At 37.4% G+C, this 24,196-nt stretch overlaps 2 protein-coding genes across 2 annotated transcripts in view; both read right to left on the minus strand.

The window, feature by feature from the left end:
• Positions 1-5,981: 5,981 nt before the first annotated feature.
• LRIT3 (leucine rich repeat, Ig-like and transmembrane domains 3) lies at positions 5,982-21,916 on the minus strand. Its single transcript, XM_003205739.4, has 4 exons — positions 20,444-21,916; positions 18,838-19,316; positions 11,047-11,352; positions 5,982-10,048 (listed from the first exon to the last, which is right to left on the minus strand). Exons 1-4 carry the CDS (start codon positions 20,557-20,559, stop codon positions 8,943-8,945), a joined length of 2,007 nt encoding a protein of 668 aa, XP_003205787.2. The 5' UTR covers positions 20,560-21,916; the 3' UTR covers positions 5,982-8,942.
• Positions 21,917-21,940: 24 nt separating this feature from the next.
• RRH (retinal pigment epithelium-derived rhodopsin homolog) overlaps positions 21,941-24,196 on the minus strand; it is a 16,804-nt gene continuing 14,548 nt past the window's right edge. The window contains 2 exon segments of the mRNA XM_031553110.1: positions 21,941-22,439; positions 23,331-23,509. Of these exon segments, the coding sequence (XP_031408970.1) occupies positions 22,334-22,439; positions 23,331-23,509 (285 nt within the window). The 3' untranslated portion in view covers positions 21,941-22,333.

Below are 24,196 nucleotides of genomic sequence, written 5' to 3' on the forward strand. Positions count from 1 at the left end.
CGAAGATAACGACACAGCCTTGGCCCAAGACCTCTCAGCGCTAGCTTAAGCATTAAGGAGCAGGGAAAACCAGCACACAGTGACTGCAGAAGCAGCAAACCAAACTGCAAGCAAAATGCTCACTAACAGTAACACACGTTCTTACAAAATTTCTAGTCAGCTGCGTGGCAACCAGTAACGTCTGCCTAGCTAGAGAGTGAGCAAGCAGACTCCTGAAAGATCTGGCTACCTCATTCATATCTGCCAGCTTTTATTGGTAGGGAGATGGATACACAGAATCCATCTGTGATTTTACCAGAGCTAGCACATTGCTTCAGTAGGAGCATATCGTTTTGCATAAAGTAAGGAGAGCATTTCTGAGACTCACTGCCTTGTATGCTACATAAAAAAAATGCTTCACTCTCTCAAGTCATTTCACTTGTTAACAAACTAAAATACAATTATAATGAACACAATAACATAATGTCACAATCTATAATATCTACCCCACCTTGTTACAGCATCTGTTTTAATATTTAGAGTACTTTAGGGCAACTCTGCCTAATAATAAAATTCTTCCATAATTAAGGTTAATTGGGCATTAGGACAAAATCATAAAAGGAGGTACCCACCCAAATCCTTTCCAGTAACACTAACAGGAGGGGGTTGGATATATCCCCTGGGCAGTGTTTTGAAAATCAGCCATAGGTGGCCAGTTTTCCAAAATGAAACAAGACTCCAGTAAGGGGAGAGGAATTCTATTCTGAGAGTATGCATGCATTACGCAGTGCTAAAGAAACTTCTCCCTCTGTGCCTTTTCATTTGACTGTTTTATTTAGAACTGGGCTGATTGGCAAGACAGCATGCATCATCAGAAGAAATCTAAATACTAAAACACCTGGGCCAACTAGTAAAACTCTGATATCATCTATATAAGTCTAGGCAGACTTAGAGAAGGACCTACCCTACAGATGTTGGTATAGAGGTCAAAGACAGCAATTCCTGCATAAATTCTCAATATCCCCTAGATGTTCATCACTGCAAAACATGTGGGCCAATGGCAGGGACTCTGCTCAAGCAGATCCATGTTCTTGGATCACATGCTCATCTTCACATTCCAGGATTAAATACTCAGTGTGACAGCTCTTTGCATTCAGACACTAAGGAGAAACTTATCCTGAGCTAACTGAAATAAATAGCAAATTTCCAATGGCTGCAATAAAATCCCGCTCAATTTGGCATATACTGTGAAAGAGATAGATTCTTTCCCATTCCCATATGGGAAAATTAGCATATTTTCTTTTTCTCCCACAGAAACCAAAACAGATCAACATCTCGGTAAGAGAATATCTTAATGGTATGATCTCCAGGGGTCACATAAGTTGTTTTGTTGTTTTTTTTTTAAACCTGTACAATGTAATTCAAATCCAGTTACCAAAAATAATAGAAATACTAATACTAATATATGAATATTTTCCTAAAGAGTAGCAAAATTAAAGATAAAACAAAAGTAACATTTAAGTAAGGTTTCAAGATATGTTTTTTAGGCTAGGTGTAAATTTACACCTATCCCAAACACATTGCTATTGCATGAGCATACGATGCAGGCATTTCATTTCTGTCTCGTTCCTAATAGATCTCTCAGCAACATACATTAATTAGCAATCGATAACAAAGTTTCTTGTTCTCTACCAGCAACAGCCATTGCTTACTGCTACCCAGCAAACCAATTACCTGTCAGAAATGAGTTACTGAAAACTCTCCCAGTCATAACACTGCATGGATTAAGTATTCCACTATTATTAATGCTTTTGTCAGGAGGTGAAAAAGAATAAACTAATAAGTGCAGGAAGATTCAAGAGAGAAAAGAATTACAAGTGCTTAATACAGAAAGGTTTGCCTGGACTGCTGCATGGCTGCTGAGAACTCCTCCTATAGCTGGAGCCAGGAGGAATAAATGGTAATGTCTATATTTCGCATCACACTGGTTCTCCCAAGACCCATCAGATGAAGCACCTGGTCAAATTCAGACAGCTGTACAAACAGGGAGAGACTGTCATACTCCAAATTCATGTGTAAATGTAAATCAATTTATGATGAAAACTCTAAAGTTGTCATAATTTCTCCTGATTTACAAGCTGGCCTACTCCTAGAATTAACGTGCTCACCATTAACTAAATTAAAAAAGAAAACAATTCTTTTTGACACAGCAAACACTTTCACAATCAGCACTCATATAGTGGTTAGGAATTGAAGACATACTCTTCAGATTTGACTGCCAAACCCAAATGAACTGCTTTTCTGTGGCTCCCTGAAGAATTACTGAGGAGCAGAATTTCCACAAAACCAGAAAAAGTAGTCAGCCAACGCCACAGAAGGAAATGGTATGCTACCTTGTAAGTGGCAGTCACTTTACCTTTCTGCAGCACCGTTACTGAGGCAACAGGTACATTAAACTCTGTGAATGGCACCTTTATGGCAATTAGCACGGCTGTTTCTCACAAACTTCTGACCTCTGAGGATGCTGAAACTGCAGTGAAACTGTCAAACAGTTCACTGCTCTTGCACAAGTGCCAGGTATGATGTAGATTCTGGATGGGTATGTAGACAAGCTAGAAAAATTATGAATAATATTCGTTTGTCTGTGATTATCAGTGATTACTTACACACATCAGCTTTGTATAATGATGTAAAGAGAATACACAGTAGCATTTGCACAGGCTTCCTTACCACATGAAAGGTCTTGATCACCTATGGTCTCCCTAATAGGCTGTCAGTTATCCTTGGAGACTTTCCCTGCATCATCATTTTTTGAGATAGTTTTGAAACTCAACAGTAAGGAATGCTTTTTCTAACAGTTACTATCAATACAGCAAGTGGCTTGTCATCTGCTTGTCATGAGGCCAAAATTATTGAGATGCAGAAGCATCCTCTCAATCTCTCCCTTGGCCCAGCCTCTCAGCAGACATTCTCCTTATTTGCATGTACTTATTCTTGGTGTCTGAAAGTTACTTGAAACAATGTGCAACAGGATTCATCTCACTGTAATGGAGTACTGCTTCACATTCTCAAACTGCTGGCATCTGCTGAAACGGCTGTGGGATTAGAAACACCATTGAATGCCAGTTCCCAGGATGTGGTCAGTAAGTTATTTAGAGTATCCTTTCAAAACTTTTCCTAATTTTTATCCCCAAGATTAACATCACACGGTTCAAGGAGAATATGGCCTCTTGCAAATTTTCTCTAAATATTCATCAGAGTAAGAAACCTCATCATTCAGATATATTTTTAGGTGGGATATTTGACTTCAACTTCCTTCAGGCCTGTCCCCCTGCCCTTCTGATGAATCACAAGTTATCTGAACTGTAACGATTTAGTGCATGGTCCATCTCGTTTGTCAGACCTGTGAGGCTCCTTTGACAGCAAAGATGTCAATCACACAGCTCCTCACCTTCATAGCTTCATCAAATTCAAGAAGCCAATTTCTTTCTTGTTTCCTTCAGCCCAAGTCTAGGGTTCCTCGTCCACAAGCCTTGTTACAAAGTAGTTGATATTTGAATTAATATTAAATGAAATGCAGAAATCATGTAAAGGAACACTGTCTTTTATGTATCAGGCCAGATTTCCCTCATCCTACTGAATATTGGATCCTCGATCCTCTACTGGAAGTATTCATCTTCCTTGAAGTTCTTACTGGTGATTTTGTAAGCCCAAAAACTTGAATTAGGTATCTCCACTTAGAGAACTGAGTGGTCTTCAGTAAAGCATGTTTATTTTCTGCTTAATCTTACTTCTGTGTTTCCTGTAGGACTTTTTCCTTCTCTACTCATGCATTCTCATTCAGCGCAGCTTGTTCGATTCTCAGAATCTGTGTTTGATCAGGATGCCAACTTGTTGCTCTCTTCCAGGGCAGATTTGAACATGAACAGCTATACTAAAAATTCTTATTTCTTATCCCACTCTTTCATATTCATATATACATATGTATAGATATATATATTAAAAAAAAAAATGCAGTCATGCACTACTCTAGGTGGGGTTTTGTTTGGCATCAGAGGGCTGATCAACCCTTGAAAGAGTTCTCATTTCTTTATGAAAGTCAATAAGCTTTGACAATCACTTTTTCTTCTCTCAGATTATTTGATTTACACTTCACTTCTACATAAATTTTCAGCAATATGAAACGGAAAAGTTTAATCAACTTGTTACAAGTTGAACTTCTGCCTGAATGTGAAGCATTTCAGATAATCTGTAGAGCTAAATCATCACTGAAAACTCAAGAAATTGTCACTTTTCTTTATCAATAAACAAGGAATTGCATTAGTTCTCTCTCCAAACCTCACCTCATGAATTCTCCTATCACAAAGAAATACTCCATCTATGAATGTTGGAAGACATCTATTCAATCATTGTGCCTGACCAAAACAATGAACGTTATTTGTCTGGCTTGTGAAAAACATGGCTTACATTGTTTCTGCTGCTGATTACCATATCCAAAGAGAATGTCTGCTCCTCTATCAAAGAATAAAGAATGCTCAAGCAAAATGAAAAACAAATAACATTTTTTGTCACAAAAATGAGCCTGTATCTCTCTAGGAAGATTCCTTTCTAATGTAGAGAAATAATTAGAGACAATCTACTAAAATAAACTATGCTCAAATTTTAGGATGAAAACAGATTGGAAGGGATCACTAGAAACTGAGTGCTTTGTGTACAGCACTCAGATGTCGCAGCAAACACTGCAACTGCAAGGTGAAGATGATCCTTATCTATGAGTTTGAGTTCCAGAACAGGCAGGGGCATTAAAGTTTTGATTTCACTCTCCTGCTTCAGAAGGAAGGAAACCATGTCACCACATCACATTTGCACTAGAGGACAAGGAGTGGAAAAGTAATTTTTATTTTTAAAGTAATCACTGAGAAACTAAAAGAGGTCTCTCAAGATCTAAGAGTTTGCTCTGTGAAAACACTCGCAGATAATGTCATTCACATGTAACCTGAAGCTAACTGCACACTGTGGGATTAGTCTAACATAGAAAAATGTTCTATCAAAAAAGCAGGATAAAATTTAAATTTAACAAATTTAGTGAATTTAACTTTCCATGTCCCATAGCTGGCTGTTTACTGCCCTCTTTTTCCCCTCTGTAATTTAAACACAAGAGACTAGGCTATGAAACAAAACAAAATATAATTGATAAAGGTTATTTTTGGAGGTTCCAATGTTTGGCCAAATCTTAGCAGCATAAAATTCAGGACACATGACTCGGAATCTGATCCGATCAGCTCAAGGCTTTAGACTTCAGCACCATTAATTAAATCAGATTCTCACAGAAAAAAAAATGTACTTACAAGTACTGGATTTAATATCACTTTTCTTCAACAAAAGTACAGTTGTTGTAGAGACTGGAAAATTTTACAAAGCAAACTATTCACACTATTTTGTTCCTATTTATCAAACGACATTAATCTGGGAGAATAAATGCTAGAGAGTTAAGCAATAACATGATTTTGAGAACTGTTTAGGAATTTACTCTTCGAAGGATTAGAGAAACAGCTTGAGGCTTCTAAAGGACTCATACAACTGTATGTCTAAGTGAATAGAAAGACTAAAAATATACCAACAAATCACTTGTTCTGTTTACTGAATAGGCAAGCCATTGAGTTTACGTAACAGCTGCACTGATTCTACCAGTAATTGTCTCTTTGGATGGTTCTTCTGCTTCTGATGTACCCAAGTAGACTTTAATTCCAGTTTCAAGCACACTTTTAAATTCCCCTAGTGCCCTTGTTCCATACTTCTATTTTATAGCTGTCCCCAGCTGTCCCCCAGAATAGCCCAAGGAGGATATTATCCCTCTCAGCCTTCTTTTGTATTTTCTCTCATTTCTTCTCACAGTTACACTCATCACATATAGTCCAAAGCTATAGTTGAAGAAGGAAGGGTCAGGCAAGTACATGGTCACATATAAAAACAGTGTTTTATTTTCACATCAAAACAATTATTACTATAATTACTTCTTTAAGAGTAAAGAGAAAAGGTAATGAGTTTAAAACATTCTTTCCTTAGTCTACTAACTAAGCCCAAGTATATATGGTTATGCTATACAGACATTTTCACAGTACACGTGAAAGAGTTTTCTTTCCTAATCCCTCACTTGGGACAAGTATGAGACTTCTACAGTAGTGCAAAGAATATAAAATCTAGTGTGGGTAACAGCAAGGACCTAAAACATGACTCTAAAGTTTGGCTTAGTAAGTGCACATTGAAGATAGGATTGTGTTTAACTGTAATGAGTGCTGAGCCCCTTTTAATTTTCAAGTAAAAATTGGATCTACTTGGAGTGCAGTTCAGTTATTTCATTGAAGGTAATGTATAAAAAGGTTTCTAACCGTTCTGGTGAAACATGGTATTAATTGAGCCAACAAAGTGCAAAAACATGTGAAAGGCCACACATAAACTTTGCTCAAATCTTCTCCAAAGACTCCTTCTGGCCAACCATAGGTTGCAGTCACTCACTGTTCATCATGACGATTCACTCAGCATTGCATCTTATAACAATTCTATTATGAATCTTAAGAATTTACAATATAAAATCATTCATCTCTTCCAAGAAGTACTTCAGTTATACCAATTCTGGGTGATGCAGTGTGCACATCTTTACTGTGCACTCAATTCCTATTTAAATTCTCCATCAGAAGTTTTGACATGAGGTATAGATACACATTCAGGTTATATAATTCCATTGTTTCAGGAAGTGTGGAAAAAAATAACGTGTATGGTGTTTTCTTGAAAAAAATACGCCCTTCACAGTATACCTCATCTTCAATATACTGATAGCACTCATGGACCTAACTCATTCCTAACTATAAAACATATTAATTCCTCAAAGATTAGTCAAACCAACAGGTTTCACATTTGCAAATGAGCTCTCTCAAATGAGCGTTGCACTACCACAATCTGCTATATTGACACAGTGTCTAAAAATCACCCTAGAATTAGATTCCAGTTTCTCACACAGCTCTGAAACCTAAAATCAAATGTTCTCCAAGAATTAAAATAAAGGTTAAATTAATTACTCTTATTAATGAAAAACACAGTGTTTTTCATTGGGAAAACCTTCAGTGACAGCTTCTGGCTCTACTACCTATATGAAGAATAGAAGGCAAATAACGTAACACTTCAAGTTAACACATCAGATCTCATTAAATTTTATCTCAAATATCTTTTCAGACAAGCTATGTTTTTGAAACAATAAACTACTTCCCTTTAAAAATGTCAAATAAAAAACACAATTCCAAATCAAATTCTTTCCACAGAGAAAACTAAAAGTATTTTTGTTGAAATCAAAATTATCCATGGAAGAAGACAGAACACTTTTTAACCACACACACTAGTAACAGAAGAAACAACAAGGTCAATTCTAAAAGCACATGCGGGTAAAGTAATGTTGCACTTCTGAATATCTCATTTGCTTCCTTAGCATAGCTCCCTTAGTTTCAGACATGGGTCCTGTTATCCCTGACTATGGAGCCCTGACACGTAGATGCTATGGAAATTTTTGAGTGTGCTTTCTGCTATGATCTTATTTATGTTGCTTTTATGACAAATAGTTATCCTCATCAGCCTATACTTTAAACAAGGCAAGCTCTCCAACATTTCAGTGGGTAAAATTTAATGCTACACTAATGACACTAAGAGATGCCACTGTTTTGAATTTAAAGGTAACCTTTGGTTTGTAGCTTCTAGGCAATATTTCTTACTTTGGAAAAAGAAGATTCCCAGTTTCCAAGCAAAGTAAACAGTTCTTCCAGGTATAAAAAGGTCCAAGAAAATAGTGCAGTTTCCATTTTTAGAAAAAAATGTGATTCCTAATTCATGTGTTATTCTAACCGTAATACCTGAACCTTAAACAATGCAGTTCTGTTATTTATTTCAAGTATTGAAAAAGCAGCTTCAGAATAGACAATTCATTATTATTAGTAACAGGTAATTCTACATTCATTGTTATTACTAATGCTGGATTTTCTAAAGATTGGGAAGCATACTCACAATTAACTTTGTTCATTAAACTTCATTAGGCATCCAATGTGGCCTGAGGACAAGACCTCCTCTTACGGTATCTCAAAGTATACTATAGTACTCCAGTGTAGTATGTAATACTGTGTAATATCTATGTAATACACTGCTATGTGACATTGTGTTTTGTATTACAAAATGCCACAAAATTCTCTCTACAGAGATTTCTGAAATTGAGGTATATAGCCACATGAATGCAAGTAAATTCTAAGGCTGGGATTTTGTAATAAGATTGTTTGCTGTAAATTTACAGTATCAATATACCATATCACTCAGAGTTACTCATAATAACATCTTACCCAAGTTTCAGGACACTAAAGAAGCTCCTTCACTATAACATCTCCAAAAGGACAATATGATGTATATTGTAGCTCTCAAGAATCCATAAACTGCGGCTACTTAGGATCACCTCCAGTTCTACATAGTTTACAAACAGAGCTGTATGACAAATTTTCAAAGCTTCAACTTCAATAAAAGTGATTTCAGCTTTTTTTTCCTATCATCTTTAAATACATAATTTTTTTAATGAAAGTTGTGATAATGTTCAATTCACACAACGAGCACATCATACAGTTAAATGAGAGAAAACAATGATGTTTTAATTAAAGCAGAAATAGAAGATCTTTAAGCCAGTAACCATTTTACGCTATATTTATCTTTCAAAGAATGCCATCCATTCCTTCATATTCAAAGTCACAAGTGTACAAAAAAAAAAAAAAATCTTCAGTTCCCTCTGCTATCCACCACTCTACCCATCTGGTAGGGTCCATGACATCAGATGATATATTCTAACCACCACCTGACACCAATTTTCTTCCCCATGCAGTATCATCACTTTGGATAATTTTACCCTTTGTGTATTCCATTGCCTCCATCCTTACTCATGTTCAACAGAGATACTCAGACCTAGAGCCTTCACTTTTGAAGGTCATTTGAGAATCCATACTTGACCTAGAACAAAGGAGAAGTCTTTCTGATTCGTCTGTGTATCTTCTTGCCCAGAGTTCTCCTCCTGCATTCACTGCTCGAGGCTTGAGAGAGAGTGTTTCAAATTTCACATAAGTCTCTTTTGCAAGATCAGCTTCCTTAGGAGCTTTGGGTTTCATATGAAGTTTTAAAACTTTGTAGATTAAGAAAATTATCAAAGGTAAAACAACTACACATGCTGCACTGCTGCCCATTATCAGAATAGAAAACTGAGAGCTGCTTTCATCATTTAACATGTCAGTAGTGAAAATAATGCACTGATCTTTTGTAGGTGGCACTCCTTTTGGTGAAACACATGCCATATACTGAGTACTAGGTTGCAAACCATCAATTGTGACTTTGTTTTTGCTAGAATCAGTGCTCAGAGGCAACATCTCTTCATCTCCGTACTTTGAATATAACACAGTCACCGCAGTGTTGCTTGAGGCATTGACAGTTTTCCAAGTCAAGGTCACTCTTTCATCTGTTTCAGTGATCACCCTTAGGTCCATCACAGTAATATTTTGCTCAGCTGTAGCTGCTGCCTTAAGTGAAGTCTCCTCACCTTTCTTGCTTGTCTCCTCAGTCTGCTTTGCCTCCTCACCTTTCTTCCTCATGTCCCCAGTCTGCTTTTTGCTTCCATTTGTCACTGTCTTTGAATTTTTCTTTCCATCAGCCATGGACCTGGATTGCTTCTTGTCAGTAATTCTGACATTTGTTGATCTTTCAGTGGTAACCTGTGCTGTTATGGTCATTGATGTGGTTAGAAGAGGTGTGGTTGTTTTCTCAGGTTCCTTCTTGGATTCCTCCAGTGTGGTATTCTGTCTCTCAGCCTCCTGCTTCCTTCCATACTTCTGTGGCAACACAGTTGTAGTAACAACACCAACCACTGTGACAGTAACAGCAGCTTCTGACATTCCTGCTAAATTCTTTGCTTTACATCTGTATTCCCCTGCATCCTTGTATGAAATCCCTGTCAAGCTTAATATGGACCATCGGACACCTTCTCCAGGTGTTTCTTGAATTACTACAAGAAAACGTAAAGAATAAAATATTATAAAAAGAAGCTAAAGAGAAAGTAATCATTGGATTACCTTTCTTTTTCTTTGAATTATTTCTATCAGAATGAAGCATATGTATTTAAAATGAAAAAAACATACATACACATCAACTATGGAACTTCTGGTGGAAAAGTGCTCAGCCTGGGTCAAAATGGAGTTTCAGGAGGAATTACAAAATAGTTTTTTAGTTTTATTAAGTAAAACAAGAACAAGAGAAATCAAAACATCTTAAAGCCAAAGAACTACAAAGCGTGTCTCCCTGACTTCAAGAGACACTGAACACAACAGCTATTTAAAAAAATGTCAGAAGTTACCTTTGTCATAAGATACTCCAATACGTAGGATTATTATTCTCTTCAGAACTAAAAGATAACTGCTAGTTACTTGCCATTGACAATATATTTTTTTTTATACTACTGCATAAAGATGTACTGTAGCACATTACAGCAAGAATGATATTAGATAATCACAGTCTCTGTAGTATTCAAGGTGGGCACTGCAAATAAGCAGTAAACATTTGCAAATAAGAAAACATGTTTTTTTGGAAAATCCCACATTTACAGTGCTATGTTTTAAGTTGCTCAGTTATAGCCTCGCTAGCTTTTTCTGTTAACACAAAGATTTCAAATGAAAAAGGAGATTTCAGTAATAAATTCTCCTTTCTGCTTCTCAGCTTCTAAATTATTACCCAACTGTGCTAACCTCTGTTTTTCCTTCACCCTTCTCTCCTTCATTCATTTTCATACACACACTGTTCTTGTTACAGATCACAAACAGAATCAGAACAACTGTTGGACCTAGAAAAAAGTTTCCTAACAGCTGTTCCATGGATGCAACTGCCAGAATGGTGCAATACTTAGTCCACTGTTACTAATAAGAATAATCTCAAAGCACAGGAAACCCAGTAATTTCAGGCTCTCTCATGTCCTATAAAAGAGCTGTTTCTATAAAATAGCTATTATACCTGTATAGTTCACTGGTATATTGTCTGACCTAGTCCAGGTAAGCTGTGGTGTTGGGTATCCGGTTGCATCGCAGCGTAGTAGCACATTGCTTCCCAGCGGGGAGGTGATTTTGGTTGCTGATGTCATCACAGATGGCTTAAGACACTGTTCTAACTCAGCTCTCTGGAACAAGATCCCTGCCAAGCTCTCCGGTCCACTACATGTAACCAGTGGGTCAAGAAGTACAATTGAGTTGTCCACAATTTTGGAGAATTCAATTAACTTTGAAATGCGACAGTCACAAAACCATGGGTTGTCCTGCAAACCTGAAGAAAGAAAGAGTAGGACAAAAAAAAAAAAGTGTTGTCAGGCAATATTCAAATACTGTGATTTAAATACGACATACGACTACCATCAAGTACAATCAAGAAGAACCACAGGCCTATTCTGAATTAATATTTTTCTGTTGTTCTCCTCTGTTAGCTGACAGGGAGGGAATTTTTTTTTTGCAGAGGTGAAAAGACTAAAAATGCTTATTAAGTCTTTTCTTCACATAAATTTGCAGGAGCACAGTAATAAATTGGTGTTACCTTTGCTTAACTTTGCTATTTATCTAGGAAAAAAAACACTTTGAAAAGATATCTTAAGATTGATGATACATTTTCACCTGCCCGTGGCTTCTAGAGAGAGCTTCTCAGAGTTATTGCACCCTGTCACCCTCCTCTGCTTTTAGTACTTCTTTGGGCTCATACAGTTTAATCTTCTCAGACCCTTGCTCTGTGCTTGCAGAGAACATGATTGGGGGGTGGGGGGGAGGGAGAAGGGGGGTAGAGCTTACATCAACATCTCTGCCTATGGGAAAAAAGAATATGGGCTAAGGAGAAAAAGCACTAGGCCAACATTCTTATCTGGCTCTGAACCATACCAATACTCTTAGAAATCTGGTTTTAATTTATGACAGTCTTGGAAACATTCAAATATAAAAGAATAGAGGAAAATGGGAAGGATCCTGAGAAAAGTGGCAGTTATAATGATTTTTATGGTGGCATAGAAGTATACTGTCTCTTCTTTTGTTATTGGCTATAACATTTTCTTCTTGGTTCTAAGGTCTTTGAATGGGAGGCTCCTGCACTTGATGAAGTTATTATGACAAAACAGAGTAGCCACTTCTGAGAAAAGCGTCTAAATCATCAGGTGGTGTCCATTACAATGTTGACCTCAACACAGCAACAGCCACTTTACTAGGTAAAAAACTGCACAGTGCATCACCCGTGAGTTCAAATATTTTCTCCCTTGATTTGTACTTTTGGGCATAACTTTTCCATTTTCTTCTAGCTCTAGCAATAAATAGAGTTCACAGACTGAAATGAAGGATGGTATGTAAGAGTTGCTCACTATTGAATTTACTGACTAGCACAACAGACAAATCATGTCAACCAATTCACAGTTAAAAGAAAAAAATGAAACATCTGCCAGTATTTCTCAGGGTGCGTTTTTAGGAATTATCACATCAGCAAATGGAAAAAAAAAGCTGCCTTCCATTTTGGAAGAAACCTTTTGATAAAAGAGTATATGAATAATTAACTACTAGTTTCTTTCATCACCTGACCAAGATTAGGTTATTTTAAGCACCATAGCAGTGATTGGCTAAAATAGTGATAAATCCTGATTAATCCCTGTTTTTAAAACAAGACTTGACCTGAAGAGATTCCCTGACTTTGACATCACAATCCAATTTCACCCCTTCAGACACAAGAGATTTTGTATCTATTCACCACCTACTGCCCTCCGGAATGGAGAAATCAAGGAAATCTTATCAGCAACAGCTCTGCTTTAAGAAAAAAAAGAATCTCCAAAATATAAAACTAATTTTCATTGAAACTCAAATATGTATTTACAAGCAAAAATGATATCACTGGATTGTTTGCCATATGTCTAAGCATATCAATTGTTTCCTTATACAAGCTCTGCCCAATTAAGAATATGCACCTACCTACTTGTACTTACCTTTTAATTTAGGCAACCTTAGCTTGTAGTTAGGAATATATTCCTATTTTTTTTATTCTCATTTGCTTCTTAATTTTCCCTACCATCTCAAGCAGAAAAGACCGTAGGAGTATTTGAAAATGAAATTCCCCCTAAGATATAAAAAGGGAATCAAGACCCCCCTGGAAACAAGTCCTCCACCAACAGTCCCTCTGTACCAAATAACGTTGAAATGCACGTGAACTTTCCAGCACAGTCTCTATGCAAAATGATACTAAATATATATCTTATGTTACCTTCTGTTTCCTGCAAGCTTCAGTGCAGGAAAGAATGGATTTATTATTGTTTCTAATAGCAGTGTAAAAGGTCCTTCAAATATATAAGTACATGGTTTTCACATTCTACCAGTGTCGAAGAGGAGAACTAAAGATGTTACAACTTACACAGCCTAAAAGAAATAGGCAAAATAGAAGGAATGGTGAAACAAAGCCATTAGATTGAGTGGTTGTTCAGTCTAGTCTAGGACACAGGTTTGATCATCTCAGATTGTTCTGAAGGCCTAGTTTCAATGGATGAAGAAAGCTGCAGTCCCAGAGGACTCTCTACCTTCTGTATTTCAGTGCAATGGAGCTATTTCAGTTCATCACTTTATCTCCCCCATCTATCACAGTGTCCAGAGACAACCGGCTGAAGAAGCAGAACATACATACAGATAATACCTACAGCTACAGGAGTTACTCCCTTACTTCTGTGGCTCATCCCTTCTATTTATTTGCGTCTTGCAGACACCTGGCAGTATGCACCTTATTTGCAGTAAACTTGCAGAGCCGTTGTAAGTCATCAAGTCATATAAAATCCCAAAATAAAAAGATGAAAGCACTTAGATGCAAGGATAACACACTGAATTTGATTACACTTCAGTTAACTATTGAAGAGAAAAGAAATGGGAATAAACTTCAGAAGTTTAACAACTTGTGTTTACAAGGTGATAGAAGTGAGAAAGAACATACAAAAGAATAAAGAAAAGATTTTTTTTTAAGGTACAAATTGAAGAAACTAGAAGTTTAATAAAGGAATGTGGTACAATTCCCTCAGAAAAACAAATTCATAAGAAGAGAATTAAAAATTAGTAAGTCCCCAGTGGCATATATATCTAATGGAACACTAAATATTTATAAATCCCAGCCTCTTTTGAAGAGATATTAAAGCAGCTTATTGACTTGAGAGAGAAATATCAACCAAAGCAAAGATAACATTGGATAAATATTTTTGCATTGCAATATACCAATGCAATGTATGTTAAAATTAAATAAGGATTACAAACTACTCTATAAAAAAAAAACTTCCTTTATTCTAGATTTAGCATATTTGAAGTTTACTTTCACACACTTATACACGTATAATGTATAATGGATATGCACATGTGCATCTATGCATGCATATTTTTTGCAGTCTTCTCAGTAAACAAGATTTTCCCACACCATGTCAACTTTTAGCATTTGAAATAGCTATGAGTAAAGTTTCCTTCATAAATCAGTAGCTGGTTTTAGACCATAACTTCCACTTGCTGCAAAACAATAGTACATGAAATATTCAAGTTTGGGGTTGATGGAAACATTCATCAAGACAACCAACCTGCTCAAATACTCTCTTTTGACGGAAGCTACAAAATTTTGACCCATGAATCTAACCAGTAAATTCTACTTCCCTCACTGTGTCCCAGTGCTTCCTACACACTAGTGTGAAGTTTCAGGAAGAACATCATTTACCTCATAGCCCAGCACAACCAGTGGGAACCCAATAGACCTGCTGAGTTTCAAATTTTTGGCATCTCTACAAGCAGCAGAGCAAGATTTCATTTTACTGCCACTTTGTCAAATCCTGGACTCCTCTCAGTGACTCGCTAGATTTAATTTTCCATATGGAAAATGCTGCTACCATCATTCATGCCAGAAATATCAATCTCTGTACAGCAGCCAGTGCTGAAACTTAGCTGTGATTTGGATCAAAGTATTAGGTTAAAGTTCCATGCTAACCAGGATAGGGCCAGCTGAATTCACACACTCGTTCCTTTATTATTTCCACTGTTTATTTGTCAGCTCATTCCTCAGCTTTGTTCCAAAATGTACTCTCCAAGACAAAGCCAGGGGCTGAGCACCCTATAGGAACCTTTTCTTGATGGGAGTTTGGATGAGACTGCATGAAGGTTGGTTTCCTCTGTCCTATTCATTTTCCTAGCATACGTGCAGTAGGTCTTGCACCTTTAAAATCATCCTGCAGTACCTGCCAGCCCATCAGGCATGTAACATGCGTGCTGTTTCATAGTACAAAAGTGCAATGGTTGCATTTGCTCTTTAACTCAGTTAGATTGTACTGAGAAAAAGACATCCCCACCCACTCACTCACATTTTAGAGACACTGGAACATCCTATCAGAGCTGCAGAAAAACAATGGTCAAGTCCTGCAAAATGTTGAACAGCCAACCCGGTTTAAAAAAAAAAAAAAAAGAGAGAGAGAGAGAGAGCTGGCTTTGTACTCTGAGGATGTGAGACAGAGAGAACCACTCAGCCACAGGGCCAGGAATCATCCCCTGATCCCTCTTCACATAGCATAGTGTGCATATTGAGGAACATCACGCAGTGGGGAGCAATGAAACCAGCCTGCAGGACAGAAATTATGAATTGGCATAAGGAGATATACTAATCTGTCAGTCACTTTGACTTCTCCAAGAGGCCTCAAAGTGAACATTGGGAACCTGAACTTTCTCTTACATGCAACTCTCTTGATGTTTAGTCAAGACATTCCAGATAAAATTGCCTCCTGGTGTTAAAAAAAAAATAAAAATACATTTGCACAAATGAATTCAGGGCTTTGCTGGTGTTGATATTGTTAATTAAATACAAGTGACAATCTTGTTTTGCCAGAAGTAGAAGATGAGCAAGTTCACACCATAAGTACTTACACTAAGTAGAATCTGACTGCTATTTTCCCAACTAGACAAAAACAGCATTTATTTGCTTCAGTTTCCAGCTTCTAGCAGTGCTCTGGCTGCAGTACTCATTCCATGTAGGTACATGGGCCAGACTGAACGCTCCTGCAGAGCACTGCTCTTGAGCATCAGAATGAGTACTGTGTGTAACCATGGGCATCACATTTAAGGAGAAACTCTTTCCTCCCCTACTTGCCCACTCAGCCCCTTCCACTCCTCTCCCCACCCCCCCAAATAAAAAAGTGGCCAAAGAGAACCAGTAAATATGGGAGGAAATGAAAAAACTCATAGTCTATAGGAAAGAGATGAAAGAAATAGTGCAACCAGCTAAGAAAGCAAAAGACCATCAGGAAAGGAAAATGTGTGAAAGGTTATTGTAAGAGAAGGCAATTAGTTTTTCTGCATGTTCATCTCATGTAGGACAATACTTAATCAGCTTAATGAGCTTAGTTTGCAGTAAGGGAGATTGAGGTTAGGTATTAAGAGAAACTTTCTCACTGTATTGAAAGATAAGCACTGGAAGAGGTTGCCAGGGAAGGATCTGGAGCAGTCCACCTCTTTGCCAAAGGGTAGGCAGGGTTCAATTCATCTAGATCTGCATTCCAGCAGGCTAGAGGCCTTTCTGAAATCCTTCCTGGTCGCTTACTTCTGTGATCCTTATCTCCACCTCAGAGAAGAGGAGGGGCATCAATGGGATATGATTCTCCTCCCTCAAGCTCCAACACAAGGGGTGTCAGAGAGGAAATAGGGTCAGAGAGCACACTACACTCCTGTTGTTCTGAGCCAGTATCTCCTATGGTTGGAGCAATATAGAGGCACCTCAACTCCTAGGGCATCTTTCTTGTTTCTTTTAACCATTCATTCCTAAAAACTGACTGTTTCACAATAGTCCAACAGTGACCAAGGGTGAGCCTCTGGTAATGATTATGAGTGGCCTAACTGCAACTTTCCAAGCTGCAGTATTACAGATAATAAAGCCAACACCAAGTGGAAACAAAGTTTGTGAAAATGTCTGGTTACACAAAAAGCACTCCAATTTCTAATCTCGAAAGAAAAAGAGCATTTTCTGATTCACTATAGAATTTCTTATACAGCAAGCATTGTTTGCCTGCAATGAAACAGTCATAGAAGGTTATGCAGTCAACAAATGAATATTCAGTACATTACCCACAGCTTACCTAAGGTAAATTTATTCAGCACTACCCACAGATCTATATTCTCCCACTGAAATCTACAGTGACTGCACAGAGCCTCCCTCAGAGTGTAATGTTAAAAAAGGAGAAGCGAGGCTCTGTACCCAGTGCACATCCCTCTCTGCACATCTGTGCCCACTTGTAGTTCATAAGTGATAATGAAAATGATCCAAAGGTCACATCCTAAGTTGCTAGAAAAGTCACTGATGGTCTCAGAGGGTTTACCAGGACTGGAGGAGTAGGCAAAGAGTATGCACCAATGAATAGTGCAGATGGCGGGAAAGGGAGAAAGGAGAGGAGAGTGTGTGGGTTTGTTTTTTTTATTATTTATTTATTAAGTAGTAGTAATGAAGGCTATGTAAGCAAAGGCGACTGAATAATCTCAGGGATTCCCACATGAAGACATCATAAAGAGGATTAGACTTAGCCCACTCAGCTCCCGTGTTACTGTCTTCAGTATGGGGTAGTGAGCCGACTTAATTTTACAGGCTTTTTTGTGTTTTTTCTTTTTTTTTAATCCCAAATTAACCAAATTCCTTTTTAAAGCTGCAAACATACAGTTACTATGCGTGCAATTGCTCAGCCCACTATGAAGTTATTTACAATCTCATCTGAATGAGAACTTCAGATCAAACTTTTTGTTGTAAAATAAAGTAGCTGAACAAATGAATGCTTAATAATGGTCAAGAAGGTGGAATCAAGAATGTGGAATTAGTGGGCAGCACAGCGCATGGAGGATCTTTACCAGTGGGTACCAAGCCACCCCTGCAGCTAGATTGTGGGAAGCCAGCTATTCATCTGGTGCTAGTTTTCCTCCCTTCCACTGCTGCACTGCATTACAAAAACACCGAAACACGCACTTACACAATGACATACAAGAAAGCTGTCAATGGACTTGATCCAGCTGTATTCTGAAACTGCAAATGGTAAATGGTTACCTGCAAGGCTACAAAGTGAACGAAAACTAGACAGAGCGCAAGGTCACAAAAAGAGCTAACATCATGATCTAAAAGAAACTGGAGAGAGAGAATAAAACTATGAACAATGAGAGTCCAGCCAAGCTATTTTTAAATGCTCACTTTAAATACTATAAAAAGCATTGCGACACTGTGTGTATCAGGGATCCTTATTCTTCCTCTTGTATTCACAATGTGAATTGGCAGAAATATCAGCTTTAGAACAATGCAGGGTCAACATGAGTCATAGGGAGGCTACTGTATTTCAGAACAGGCTTTTTATAAAGCATCTACTCTAGTTCCTCATCTGGTTTGCAAGTCACTGCTAAAAACAGCTGCAGGTGGACACACTTGTGTTTGCAGCCACATTCAGTGACAAGAGAAATGTCCTCAGAAGCACAGTTTTTGGAAGTCCTGCATTTATTTATCTGGATATTTAATATTTCATTACGAAACAGGAATCCAGTACATTTCACACACTTTTATAACCCTGAGATAACAATATGCACGAAGATCACTATCTTTCCTATATATTTTTCTATCAACAGCAGAAAATAGATGGACAGACAGATGACAGACAGATAGATTGCAGAGCAAGCCTGAACCCAAGGCCCATCTCACCCTGCTCTGACTTCCAACTGACCGTTTAGGTACATTTTAATAAGGAATGATGGAACATTAACATACCCAAAATGACTCTCTGAGTCACCAGAATGTCTGTGCTCTTGGGAGGGACGACTTCTGAGAAGGGCGGCCAAATGTCCATCAGGTCGGAGGGCAAGGTGGTGAGCTTATTGCTGGAGATGTCCAGGTAGGTGAGGTTCCTCAGGTACCTGCCAGCCTCGGCTGGAATGCTGGTCACCTTGTTGTTATGCAAATCGAGAGTCCTCAAGTTGGGCATCTCTGCCAGAGACTCCCAAGGGAAAGTCGAGATCAGATTGCCATCCAGCCGGAGCTCGTGCAGTTGTTTCAGGTTGTAGAAGCTGCTAATATCAACGTTGGCTACACAGTTGTAAGTTACCCACAGATATTTGAGGTCTACTAGATAGTAAAAGGCTTCAGTGGGAATCCTTCGTATGACAGTTTTTTCTATACGAAGTTTTACAGTATCCACAGGAACATTCACAGGGATCTCAAACATGTCAGGGTCATTACAGAGTACAGACCTAGCACCAAAAAGAAAGAGAGAGATCTGCATTTCTTTATCAGAAAGTTGTATTTCAGATTTAAATGCTATTAACTTTTGCAAAATTAAAGTCAGAATAAAAAAAAATCAAAAACAATTTAAAAAGAATGTGAATTTTCTAAAGAAAAAATGAATGTAAATAGCAATATTTGTATGTGAAATTTAGATTTGTTTTTTTCCAAAGCATGCAAGCACCACCTTCCATTAATGTTACACTGTCAACTAAAAAGAAAAGTCATTGTATAGTGAATCACACATTTACATTCTCAAATGGGAGCTGTGTAACATTTTATTATAATGAAGAATGCTGGATACTAATCTTTAGTTTTCTGTCATGATGAAGATTCAAAGCATTTGTATGCCTTCATTTACTTCTCAGAACAGACTGAAAATTGAAAATGCCAGCATATTTCTCAAAAGAAAAGATTGCTAGCCCTATTTCTGATGTCTAAGCAGGAACAATCTGCTTTTTAGTGATTCTATATAACTTCCTGTTCCTATTGATTTCAGTGAAATTAGATTCCTCTGCATTCTCAGGAATCAGGAAGTTTCCCTTCCCTTTCGATATACAGTTTGCATGCATTAGTTTAAAGAGTCCCTTCCTATCTAGAAACTTAGCTTTAATTTACTCCATTTTCTCCTCTACATCCTTCAGTTTTGCTTTCTCCTTCTGTCATTTTATATTGGATATGCTGTGACAAGTAGCTGAAACAGTATCTCCCAAAACTGACACAATATTACCCAATTAACCTAATTTTTATCATCAAAAAGTATGATTTCCCTGTGAATACAGGAAAGAAGAAACTACTATATTTATTTAAACCAGTATCATTTTACAATAGGAAAAATAAGGGTCAGAAATTGCTTTCTACAATGAAAATGAAGATTTAAAGTAGCTATTGTTAAGCACAAAGCCATTAAAATAAAACAAAGACCATCTGCTCTGATTCAGGAACATTGCTAGCTGTGTAATACTAACATAAATTATGCCATTGTTTCAAAGTAACCATGATAAACTGTAATTTGCAGTGTATGTCAGGATGCTATTTCCAGTTTCCTCACTCCTTTTCCCTATAAACCAACTATAAGAAAGAATGAAACACATACCTTGTTCCAGTGCCATCACTTCTGCCGTGGTAAACACAAGTGCATTGCGAAGGACAAAAACCATGCACTTCTGCAGAAATGCTCATTATGAGGCATAAGCAAAAAAGCAGAGACATGGCTTCCTCCCAGCACAACTGACACCAAAAAAACTGAAGACTTTATTCAGACACACGCGTGTGCAGCATGCTACAAATGCGAATGCAGACATCCATTTAGTAACAGCAGATTACATCAGATTAGCTGAGATCTTTAGTTGCTTAACCTTCAAATGTATCCTGAAAGGGATCTGTTAAACCAGCTCGTTCTTCATCATGTCACAACACCACACTGTGTCAAGTTCTACACAACGTGTTTCCAGGCTATTTTAATTCGCACTTGTTGTATGGTTAGTATATAGTAAAACATGTATTTGCTTCTTCTGAGGGGCAGTGCATGAGTTACTGTCCATGCAGTGTTCCAAGGTTCTGGGAAGAAAGCGAGTGCAGCAAGAAGACATTGTATGGCATTTACTTTATTATTGAAAAGTACAAATTAATAGGAAGCATAGACTCTAGAACTTTCAAAAAAACCTGTAAATACAGGTTTTTACCAATAATACACAAATTTTAAACAATAGCTCCACACTGCAAAGCCACACTTTGGATGAATGCATATACAATAATATCAAAATAAAATGGTAGAAAGGAACCATCAGTTGGTGCAAATTGTACTCAAAATTAAATTTCACGTCAGACTTAAAATGTGCTTTCTAAAAAGTTTCTTTCCCACCATTCTGGGGGACCTCAAAAAATTACATCACACATTTCACACAAATTAATAAAATTAACATTTAGCTTTCCCAGATGACTGCATCACTTAAAGTGGTACTCTGTCAGACCAACACTAGAGATCCTAGGAGAAAAAAGAATCCAAGCAACGGAGTAACTGTAGCTGCACAAAGTCACAGGGGCTGAGGCATTTCTGAAGGATCACTAAGACTTTGGATTAGCAATCAAAAAAAGATATTTCTTTTCAAAATCTGAGAATCATTAAGAATGTATACTACCATCCATCAATAGCTCTACCTGCAGCCACCCCCTCCAACCCAAATAAATCCATTGCTGACATTGTCAATGTTCTTCTTCAAAAATTATACAATGGATGTCCATGAGATTGACTTAGAAATAACGAGAAATCATCTTTACTGTTTTATGTGCCACCTGAGTGTCAACCAGGGAGCATTTTGTCCCACTGTCAGGATTTGCTGTGCAGGGGCGAGCGCTAGAAATGTACCATTACTAAAACAAAAGCTGTCCATCACACAGATTCATTTGATTCTGTGAGACAAAACTTCAAAAATACACAAAATATCATGAAAGTCTTTCAAAATCCTAAAAGCTGATAAAAAGCTATATGTGGTTTGGCTAGATATTCTGATAACCTTACCATATTCACAGAAGCAAAACAAATGTCAGTACAGACACATGATATAGAATACATACATACAGAGAGAATCCAGATCTGGAAACTTTTAATTGAAGTTGGGAGAAAGTCATTCGCAAGAGGAATTAAAGGTGCTATATCTGTTACTGAACCTAAGCACTTCCTACTTCAGTCTCTCCCTGCCCTGATGTCACCTTGTCCAACCCTGCAAGTCACATGGAACACTTCAATGGCCTTTTTTGTTTGTGCCAGAAATATCAATCAAATAAGCCTCATTCTTGAAAACTAAAGTTGCAGTGCTTTTTTTTTTGTTTGTTATTTTTGTTTTTTTCTCTTTAACCTAAAAAATACTTCAGTGATTAACAGAAAACAATTGACTGGAAGAGGCAGATTGTTATCCCAAAAAATAAACTGTAACCCAGAATTAATTTGTTTCCACAAAATCTATGCAGAAAAACTAATCGAGTTTTATGACGTCAGTGCACTTTGAGAAACACTCATGGGCAAGGCATTGTTTATAGTTATTTCTTGTCTTGTCTGACATCGCACCATAGCCAGGATTGCTCTCCGAAACCTGCAAAGGACAAGAAAGTCAAAACAGAAATATCTCTAGCTGGAGAACCATACACAAACACAAACTGGGTATGCTCTTTTAAGTATTACAACTGCTTTCAACTTTGGTAAAACTTGCTTAGTAAAAAAATTGCATATCTGGAATTCAAAAGGACCTGAATCTTTTACATTTCCATGTACAGGAATAACTCAATCAAGTGTTTCTCCCATAAAAGTCTCAAGCAGCTTTTGGTAATTGAAGACTGGATGTGTAACTATGACAAAAGCAAAGTTTGGAGAACAGGGTGAAAAGGTGATGGACTTTCATGGACTCAGCAGGATCAGGATAGACAAACCAGACAGAGATCACAGCCTCTTTGTAGCTTGGTAGTAAAGCAAGGAAGGATTCCTGTTTGCAAAATCCAATTCCCATTCAGAGGCAATGGGTTGATTAGAGCATTTTATATGCTTCCTCAATATAGAAGAATAGGCTTAACTAGCTTACTTTAGAGGAAAGTGTAAGTCCCTCCTAATCAATCACAATATGGAACATCTCAAGTCAAGCAAGGAATTCCAAAGTTACACTTCACTAAGATGATGTGCAAGACATCTTGGCCACAGTCACTAAAACAACTAGTCTGCTGCTGATGAACTCAAATTCCACAATAAGTCCCTCTGAGAAACCACAAAAGGATTCTCAAAATGATCTCACACAATCTTCACTAATTTGCTTTCAAAAATCTTTATCAATTTAATATATTCTGATGTTGATCAAAGCAATTTCTTTTAGATCTTGCTGCCCAAAACGTTATCTTTGGTAAACCCAGAGCAGCTTATCCCCGATCTCTTCACCAATCAGTTTCTCCTAGTCTACAGATGACCATTATGTAGACCAGTGCCGAAGAACACTTACTTTTTGTTTGCAATGACGTAAATGCAGGGATTATAGAATGTGGAGGATTTTGCAAATAAAGGAGCTATGATGGCCATTGCAGGAGAAATTTTCTTCGGGTCTCCAAAGGAAGACCATAAACACACAATGGAATAGGGAGACCATGCCACCAGGAACATTACAATCATCACAACAGACATCTGTAAAACAAGGGGAACGCACACATAACCTGAAGATTAATCTAACTCAGAAAGTACATACACCTGTGTGATAATAAGAGGTATCCAGAACTAAATAATGACATGTAAATGAAAACATCTGGTCATTCTCAATATCTTATAGCAAAATCTCATTTTAGGGATTTAATAATGCATCATGCTGTATTTTGGCATACTGTTATTTTGTTACCATTTTCCTTTGTGATTAGCACTAACTGTTATTTTAAATTCAATCATCAAAAATTTAAAGGGCCATAGAAGACTTCACAAGTGAATTATGGCCACCACTTCAGCGCTAAAAAAAAAAAAATGCACTGCGTATCAGCAAATCTTCTTCTCCAAAATGAACACTAGAGTATCTGTATTACTGTCTTTATTACCACACATATCTCCAACATCCACCAAACATGGCTATATGAAAATAAAATACAATATCAGGTACTCAGTATCATTTATGTTGTAGAAAGTACCAACTTTTGTATAAATCACATTATTTTAAACATTTCCTAGCTAATTCTGTTCTATGTCCAGGTGTAAACAACCTGAAATCTACTTTCTAACCCTGCTAGACAAAATATTATAAACTGGGTGAAATGCTCTGTGAGAACGACAGACTTCCTTTCAAAAGTGTCTTGAGATACACATCAAGAAAAAGAGCTCAGAATGCTT

Source organism: Meleagris gallopavo, chromosome 4 (genome assembly GCF_000146605.3).
Source record: "Meleagris gallopavo isolate NT-WF06-2002-E0010 breed Aviagen turkey brand Nicholas breeding stock chromosome 4, Turkey_5.1, whole genome shotgun sequence".
In the NCBI taxonomy this organism is placed as follows: domain Eukaryota; kingdom Metazoa; phylum Chordata; class Aves; order Galliformes; family Phasianidae; genus Meleagris; species Meleagris gallopavo.